The sequence below is a fragment of the Orycteropus afer genome, unplaced genomic scaffold, assembly GCF_000298275.1.
Source record: "Orycteropus afer afer isolate SDZICR_OR568_19922 unplaced genomic scaffold, OryAfe1.0 scaffold00126, whole genome shotgun sequence".
Taxonomy (NCBI): domain Eukaryota; kingdom Metazoa; phylum Chordata; class Mammalia; order Tubulidentata; family Orycteropodidae; genus Orycteropus; species Orycteropus afer.
Genome location: NW_006921713.1, coordinates 363118 through 372926, shown reverse-complemented (window position 1 = coordinate 372926; position 9809 = coordinate 363118). Strand labels below are relative to the sequence as shown.

Genomic DNA, 9809 nt, shown 5'->3' with positions numbered 1-9809 from the left:
GGATACAAGATCATCATACAAAAATCAGTTGGATTCCTCTACACCAACAAAGAGATCTCTGTAATGGAAATAAGGAACATACTATTTACAAAGCTACCAAGAACATAAAATACTTAGGAATTAATCTTACCAGGGACACAAAAGACCTGTTGTTGTTGCAGTTGTTCTTGTTAGGTGTCATCAAATCAGCTCCATCTAATAGTGAGCCTGTGTACAATAGAACGAAACATGGCTCTTTCCTGCACCAGCCTCACCATCCTTCCTGTGCCTGAGCCCATTGTTGCAGCCACCATGACAATCCATTTCATTGAGGGCCTTCCCCTTTTTCCCTAATCCTCCACTTTACCAAACATGACATCCTTCTCCAGGGAATGTTCCTTCTGACAACATGACCAACGTAGGTAAGATGAGGACCATTCTTGCTTCCAAGGAGCATTCCAGCTACACTTCTTCCAGGACAGATTTGTTAGTTCTTCCGGCAGTCCATGGTACTTTCAGTATTCTTTGCCAACACCACAACTCAAATGCATCAACTCTTCTCCAATCTTCCTTATTCATTGTCCAGCTTGCACATGCATATGAGGTAATTGAAAACACCATGGCTTAGGTTAGGCACACCTTAGTCTTCAAAGAGACACCTTTGCCCTTCGCTCTTCAGCACTTTAAAGAATAGATGCTGTGGTGGTTTTTTGTATCAACTTGGCTAGGCCTAGTTGAGTGGCTGGACAGCTGGATGTGGTAGTATTCCCCATGATGAGACTGGTAATCAACCCCATGGTAGAATCTACTGTGAGAAGCTGAGTAGCTGCTTTTGGGTATGAGGTCTGATTCCCATATATAAGAAACAGCTTTGGGAATGGTCTCTAGCACATGGCACGCTTGAACCCTACATGTACCTGGGTCATTATTCAACAGCCTGTCATGCTCTGCCGACCTTGGAACTTTCAGTGGACTTGAATTAATGGCCCACCATGTTTGGTAACATCGGGACTCTGCCATTTTATTTGTCGACCTTGGGCTTGCTAGCCTCTGCAGCCAGTAGCTGCCTGAGTGAAGAGATGCCACTAGCTTCAGTGGGCCGGGAGCAAGAGGTAGAGCTGAAGCCCATGGCTGAGGGGCTTTCACGCAGACCCGAGAGCCTGGCACTTTAAACTTGGACTTCTAGCCTCTCGAACTGTAAGAGAATAAACTCCTGTTTGTTAAGGCCATCCCATTTGTGGTATATTCTTGTCAGAAGGGCACTAGGTAACCAGAACAAATGCCTTAAGCATGAGTATAAGTAGATAAGTAAAATATGGTATACCCATTTAATAGGATTTTATTCAGGGAGCTCTTATAGCATAGTATCTAAGGCATTTGACTGCTAACCAGAGGGCTGGGCAATTTACTTCTGTAGAGATACCACCTTGGAAACCCAAGGAGGGGTCACTATGAGTCAGATTCAACTCAACAGTGGTGAGTTTGTTTTTTTATAACATGCTATAACCTGGATAAGCCTTGAAAACTTTAAACCAGATAAGAAGAACCACATATTGTATCCATTTATCTAAAATGTCCACAATAGGAAAATTCATAGAAACAGAAAGTAGATTAGGGAATGCTATGATATGAGGAGCATATAATATATTATATATATATATATAATGAGGAGCAACTGATAATGGGTACAAGGTTTCTTTATAGGGTGATGAAAATGTTCTAGAATTACATAGTGGTGATAGTTGCACACCTCCATGAATATATTAAAAAACACTGAACTGTATTCTTTAAAAGGGTAAATTTTTTGGTATGTGTAAATTATGTCAAAAAGCTATTTTAAAAAATATATTCTGGGGAAAAAAATGGTGGTGGTTTGAACCCACCAGAAGCTTGAAAAACAGAAGACCTGGAGATCTGCTTCCTACAGGGCATGACCAGGGAAACCTCCCAGCACACAATTCTACTCTGAAATTGTTGGTCAATTTTGTCAGACCTGTTAAAGTCAGAGACAAGTGACACCACTACAGAACTGGAGGTAGATTTGGGTGAATGCCTGTTCAAAAAGCATGGGTTTATTATAAAGATTCATCTTTAATATTTAGTCTTCTTAAATCTTAATAGTAAGACATGCACATTGTTGACATTTTGTGAGAGCACATCAGAACTTAACATTTATCATTCATAGACATGTCTTCATGAGTAATAAGTACATATACAGTATAGGTAAGCTTTGTGTTATTCATATTTGCCAGTTGAATAAGACAATAAGTAAAAAAAAAAAAATCCCAGAAAATCAATATGAAAATATATTGGGAATAACAAGAGTTTAGTAAAAAATGTTTAGTTACAAACATTCAAAAGTCAGCATTTAACAAATTAAAAGGAAAACATCATATGATCACCTTAATAGATAACAGAAATCGCAGTTGAAAGTTCAAAATCATTATTTAAAAAAAAATACTCTTTAGAAGTAGAAAGGAACATCCTTAACTTATAGCTGAATGATTACAGAAAACATTATAATTACTGGTGAAACATTGAAAGCTTTTTCTTTGTGAACAGAAGAAACCAAAAATGCTTACTATGACTATTTCTCATTAACATTGAACTGGAAGTCTTCCTAGCATGGTAAAGATTGAAACAAACAAACAACAATAACAAACAAACAAAAAAAAATACAGAACTTGCTAACTGACTTCAATATCTCTCTTAATAGGGAATCAAAATAAAGTAAAAGAGAGACTAAGCATTTTACATAAAGCTGTTATCATACTTTTAGAATAAAAATGCAACCCTTCTTAAATGTATAGATAAATCAACAAAAGGGACCATTTTCCTCCCCAAAAAAGACAACAAAGTATAAAACATTTCATATAAAATAATTTTATATTCAATATAGTATGCTATCTTTTTTTAAGGTAATTGGGAAAGTAACACAAATATACAAAAAAATAAAAGTGAAGACTAAAAATTAAATAATGAATGTTGAGCCATAATTTTAAAAATGTTTAAATATAGGTGGCAGGAAGGAATTGGGTAGAGTGTAGGGGGACAGAAACTAGGCTTTTTTGATTATACATTGTTTTTCAGATTTAACTTTTGGAATTATGTAAATATTTTAAATAGTTATAAATTAAAATTAAATTATAAAAAGAATGATCTCTAAATATAAACAACAAAATAAAATGAATAAACCTAAAAAAATTCCAAAAGACAAAAATACAAATACAGTTTTATATTTCACTATGGTTCTGTTTTATTTGATGACCACTCAATATGTGAGACTGAAGTTTATAAAATAACTTTTAATAGTTGTAGTCCAAATAAACATACATTGTTATTGGATTTTTCCCTCACATCTAACAAATTCAAGGAAATAAAATAATAAATGAAATGAATGAACATAGGGGCATGTTACAGTCTTTTCTTTTTCATTTCTCTAGGAAAATAAAGGAAAGTCTGGAGTGTTTCCCTGTTAAGTTGAATAATTTGATCCACATACTGGCACAGATGTCAACTGTAAGTCCTGCCAAATCTACTTCACAGACTTTTCCCCAGGAATCCTGTATGCTGAGCAAAACCAGGTCAATTCAAAGAGCAACAATTTTAGGGTTCAGCAAAAAACACAGTCATGTAAGTATCAAGTCTGTCATCTTGTCTTAAGTATCATTTACTTCATCTAAGATTTCCTTTCACTATATTACTCATCCTTCCTGATAGCATGATTTTTTATTATACAAATGAAAAATCAGATAGAGCAGAAGTGCCATTAAGTAAGATGTTCTAAGGAGAAATAGTAACAACCGGAGCTATTAATAGAGAGCTATCAAAAAAGAACAGCTCCTGTCCTATGATAGAATATACATCGAGAGCTAACTATAGTGTCCACAAGAAAAGAACAGCAAAAATTATAGTCTGTTCCTAGCATATAAAAATGATATCATTATATATTGTGTTTATAGCTAATTCTGCCTTTACAAGTTGTATCTCTTAGCTTTTGTGATTTTTTTTTTCCAGAAATGATCTTGCTTTGCTTAGTCTATGTGAAACCAGATTTAGAAAGTACTAGAAGTTTTCCAGGAATATTACTGTCTTTTAATTTTTGTCCATTTGCTTTATGCAGCTGTATCTAATCCAGGTGACACACCGTAACAATCAAACAAGCCTGATGGAAAAATCTTTTGACCAGATTTCAAAATTTCACAATCAACTTCAGAAGCAGTTTGCATCATTGACTCTCCCAGAGTAAGGCACCATCTTCCCCACATTGTTTTGCCCTTATTACTTGCCCATGAGCAAAGGGAAAATTAGTATTTTCTATTTGCAAGCAATATAGGCAATCTGTGGATTAAGAATAAATTCAGTTCCTAAGTCTGTCTTTGAGTTGAATTTGTTAAGTAAGTGGGAACAGTTAGATATATAGTTCATTTCTAATGTCGGTTAAATTTTTGTCTTAGTACATAGTATGTAGTGTACCTTTATATGCATAAAAAATCTTAAAGGAACACTTCCAGATACACTAAAATAACTTTAAAATAATAATACAGTAACACAATAATAGTGTTTTAACATGCATTGCAGGAGCTCTGATAGCATATTGCCTAAGGCACTTGACTGCTAACCAGAGGGCTGGTGGTTCAAACCCACCAGCCGCTCCTTGGAAGGAAGGTTGGGCAATCTACTTCCGTAGTGTTACTGCCTCAGCAACCCAAGGAGGGGTCGCTATAAGTCGGGTCCTACTTGACGGCACATAACAACTAACAACAACATGCATTGCAAAATAGTATCCTTTTGTTACTATGAACCATTGTTCGTACCTAGAATTTTTAATATAATAGGTTTTATGGAGGTTGGTTCATAACCACAAATTGTACATAAATTGAATGTTTGTAACCCAACAACATTCTGTCTCCAATGCCATTGGACCTATCTCAACAGAAAATTTGTCCTACTCTGAGCAAAGATCTTTTTGTCTCATAAAGTAGAACAACGTTTGCAATTTTCTTTTTGCCTCCAGTCATTGATATTTTTAGACAGAAAAATTCAGAACCTATTTGTTTTTCATCAGTTATCACTTAAGTTGCTTTATTTGCCTGTTTATAAATTTAATCTTTTAGTTTTTTTTCCTATAAAAATAAAATTTAAGTTGAAAATGTAGAACTCAATTGGATATATCTGTTTCAACAAATAGCTACAATAAAAAGCTCTGTATTCATTTTCTAAAAGAGAAAAAGCTAAAATTAATATCAAGTAGTATATTAATAATTCATTTTTAATTCAGTAACAGTGATTGCCACACTGTACTAATCAATCATATACGAGTTAACCCTTCTTAAATTTTTGCCTTTTATTTCTGTTTTAAAAATGTCTCTATTTCATGTTTTTACCTCTCTGCTTTGTAACAATATACCATAACTTTAAAAGTGCTAATAATCTTTCTCCAGGTGCCTCCTCTTCATTTTCAGATTTAGTTAAGATTCAGCTTTGCTCATAACTACTGGCTGGCAATGGTACCTAAGTTGATTTTAGAACAATTCAAGCAATTTGCAGAGGGGAGGAATGGATACTCCTATGTGCCTTGAACAATATTTGTATATTGATACTCCCTAAGTGGCTAAGACTTACAGTATTGCATGCAAATGATGAATGAAGGCATGATTTCCTCTGACTCCTAAATTTAACGAAAGAAACCCTGTATGAGTTATATAAACCCAGTCTGGGAAGTAGGATCAGAAGGTCAGAGTCATGAAAAATAAAATCCAAATAGGTCATAGCATAAAACAATGATCTTTGAATCAAGCTATTTGTGCCCCTTGGGCACCTTCCAAGATTACGAAGTCATGGAACTCTTCCTTAAAATTAATGTTCTTTTTTCAGAATTTATTTTCTTGGTAAAGGTTGAGTTCCTTTCTCTCTTCCACTTTCAACCTTGCTCTTAAGCAATCATCAAGAATCTTATTTTATAACATTGTTTCAGGGTATAAAAACCTCTGAAGACCAAACAAAAGGGAAAATCAAAATACTGGTATTCCTGGTAAAAAGTTAATTAATTATCAGGTTCTGAATAATATTGGGAAGCTCTGGTGGTATAGTGCCTAAAGCATTTGACTGCTAACCAGAAGGCTGGTGGTTCAAAACCCACCAGTCACTACTCAGAAGGAAGGTTGGGCAATCTACTTCTATAGTGATTCTGCCTCGTAAACCCAAGGAGGTGTCGCTGTGAGTCAAAATCGACTCAACAGCAATGAGTTTGTTTTTGTTTTTGTTTTTTTTTAAATAACATTGAGGGAGCTATGATGGAACTGTCAGATAAAATAATTTTCAGTAACTGATAACTGTTACATTTGGCATGTAACTCAAAAAATATTTAAAATAATGTTAGTATTTGATCCAGCAATCCCATTACTAGGTATATCTCCTAAAGAAGTGAGAGCCAGGACAAGAACAGATATATATGCACACCCATGTTGATCACAGCACTCTTTACAAGAGCAAAAAGATGGAAACAATCTATGTGCCCATCAACAGAAGAATGAATAACCAAACTATGGTACATACACACAATGGAATACTATGCAACCCTAAAGAATAATGTAGAATCTGCAGAACACTGTAGAGCATGGATGAACTTGGAGAAACTTAGTGAAATAAGTCAATCACAGAAGGAAAAATATAGTATTAATTCATTTTTTTAAAAAGACAAGGAAAGATTTATATATGGAAGGAAACTTTCTTTGCTGGTTACCAGGGGTGGGAGGAGAGAGAGGGAACACTGCCAAAAAAAAAAAAAAAAGCATTGACCCATGCCACTTTAGTTTTGTGTATTTCACTGTACATAAATTATATTTCAATAAAATGTATTTAAAAAAATATTTCAAACAATGAATTACACTACTATAGAAGAATTCCTCAATTCTCATGGACTTACTTCTAAACATGATTTTTTAGCACATTCATCTATATGTTGAATAGAATTGATGTTGAATCCTGTTTTCTTCCAGCAACAAGGAAGATTCATCTGCAATATATGTACTAATTTTTAAAACATGCCCAATCCATCTATGTATCAAATACATTTCCAAATACATTTTTCTGGTTATATTTAATAAATATATAAATTCTATAATATATGTTTATTAATTGTGTATTGGTATTAGTGATAGCTAAATCTAGATGAAAAACAGTAGAACAACCCCATAGAGTTCCCAAGACTATAAATCCTCACAGAAGCAGACAACCACATCTTTTGCCCATGGAACAGTCAATGGGTTCAAATCATTAACAGCTAAAAGCTTAACCATTGAGCCACCAGGCGTCCTTTTAGAGCTGTAAGAGTCTTTTTTTAAAAAAAAAAAATGTCAACTACATAAATATACTAACATCTAATTTTAGACCTTCCTGACATTTCCTGTAGGAAGCAGTGAAACAGGGTGGCCTGAAGTTGTTAACCATACTTCTGTGTATTTGCTGACAACTCTTCACTCTCCCTCACACTCCTTTCCTCAGGGAAGCAAGGTAGTGTACTAGTCCTGACCAAGAAGCTGAGGAGTGAAAGAGAGAGCAGCAAGACTGCAGTTAGAGGAAGATAGTCTTTGAAAGAATGCACTTAACCAGCAAAGATGTGTTGCCAAAAGCTACTACCCATTAGCATGTCATCCCACCCAATAATTGGGCAAGTCTGACCCATCAAGATGATTCACCACATATAGTATTGTAGAGGAAATTCTCCAAGGCAGACTCCAGGGAAAAGTGATACTTTGTTCCAAGACCAGAGGGAAGCATATGTCACTTAGTAGTTGAGTCATCACTATCTAAGTGACCCCCTGAGGCCAGGTTTTAAAATGTTTAGTATAGTTAGGATAGCAGTGTATCCAGTGAATCCAGAATAAACAATACAAACTGATCTTTTTTTGAAAATTAGCAATCAATAACTTAAGAAAATAAGCCCTACATGTGCTTAAAGGAAAAAAAAAGAAAAAAGAAAAAAGTGTGGTCTGTCAGAAATACAGTAAAAAGGGCTACATAAATTAATTTAGTATGTTAAGTTAATATTAATGGCAATTAAAATACCACAAGTGACCATATTATATTACTAAAACTCTCAGGATTATGTACTATATGCTTTTTTAAATGTTTTATTGGCCTTTTAATCTGATGCAGCTGTGGACAATCACAAGCTGCAGGGGCCAATTTTCAAATTATTGAAGACTGTTTCTTTTTCCTTTTAAAACAGGTTTCCTCATTGGTGGCACCTACCTTTTACAAATTCAGATTATAAAAGATTCAGAGATCTAAATCGTTACATGCAACAGTTATTAAATGGACCGGATGAAGTTGCAAATGTATGTTATAATTTACATTTTTACATAAAATATCAACTAGTTCATGTATTATTACTGGAAGGATTTAAAATATCTTATGGTAATATTCTTTCCATCTTAGATTCATTCAAAAAAGTGGTATGTGTAATATGTGTAATATCCCTTAACAAAGAACTATGGAGCAACAAAGAAGCTATAAAACCCTGGCCTCAAATAATATCAATGAAGTTACATGTGATAAGTGGATTATCAGTACTACAACGTGCCCTAGAATTTTAGAGAATTGAGAATTACTTCCAACTACAATGATAAAAACAGGTTAAGGAAAAGTGAACATCTGAGCTGGTCTTTGACATGGGTTAGGTTGTAATAGAGTTGGCCTGGGGAATTGTTGCATGTAAAACAAAACAATATACACAAGGTAATAAGTGGGAATAAAGTAAGAGATTGTATTAGCTTCTTATAGCTGCTGTGACAAATTGCCACAAGTTAGTGCTTAAAATAGGACAAATATATTTTCTTATATTTCTAGAGGTCAGAAGTCTAAATATGGTTGTTATTACGCTAAAACCAAGATGTTGGCAGGGCTGGTTTTTTCTGGAAGCTCTAGGTGAAAATCTGCTTTTCCAGCTTCTAGAAACTGCTTGTGTTCCTTGATTTGTAGCCCCCTTTCAGTTACGACATCTCTGTGAAACTTGCTTCTCTGGTCACATCCTTCTCTGACTCTAACTCTGACTTTTCTGCCTCCCTCTCAAAAGGACCCTTGTAATTACTTAATCCAGACAATCTAGGATAATCTCTCCATCTCAAAATTCTTAATCTTATCTGCAAAGTCCCTTTTGTCAAATAATAAATCATAATAACAGGTCTGGGGATTAGGATGTGGACATCTTTGGTGACTCATTATTCTGCCTACCACAAGGATTTGTGGAAAAGTGTAAGGGCACCATTATGTTGAATGTCAACATTTTTGTGAGGAATCTGTGATAGGAAGATAAAACCAACAAGTAAGTTGAGGCCAGGTTATTAAGAGCTCAGCCTAAGCCTTAGAGAGTAGCAAGGAACTAAAAACAGTAAGAACACAACGTCTGTCATTTCTCTGAGAGATCCAGACCCTCCTTATTGGACTGGGACTGTGTTGTTTTGTTTTTGCCTTTCAAATTATAAAGTATAACATACATACAGAAAAACTTATAAAACAGAATTAGACAGTTCAAGGATTTATTATAGAAGAAACATCCATGTAATCATGCAGTAATTTCCAAACACATCTGAAAATCCTTTGTAATCCTCCTATTTAGATGAGAAGTCTATGTCCCCTCCTCTTGAACCTGAGAGGGTTTTTGTAACTTTCTTTTGGCATGGTGGTTACTGAATTTAATGTCTGCTAACCAAAATGTCAGTGGTTTGAACCCACCAGCCATCCACAGAAGAAAGGTGAGACAGTCTGTTTCTGTAAAGATTTACAGTCTTAAAAACCCTATGAGGCAGTTCTACACTGTCCTATAG

The 9809-nt window shown here is 34.7% G+C and overlaps 1 protein-coding gene across 1 annotated transcript in view; it reads left to right on the top strand.

The window, feature by feature from the left end:
* Window positions 1–9809, top strand: part of PIK3C2G (phosphatidylinositol-4-phosphate 3-kinase catalytic subunit type 2 gamma) — a 654890-nt gene that overhangs the window by 474765 nt on the left and 170316 nt on the right. Inside the window, exons 26-28 of the mRNA XM_007944442.1 lie at window positions 3423–3612; window positions 4103–4224; window positions 8213–8321. Coding sequence (XP_007942633.1) covers window positions 3423–3612; window positions 4103–4224; window positions 8213–8321 — 421 coding nt within the window. The remainder of the gene's footprint in view (window positions 1–3422; window positions 3613–4102; window positions 4225–8212; window positions 8322–9809) is intronic.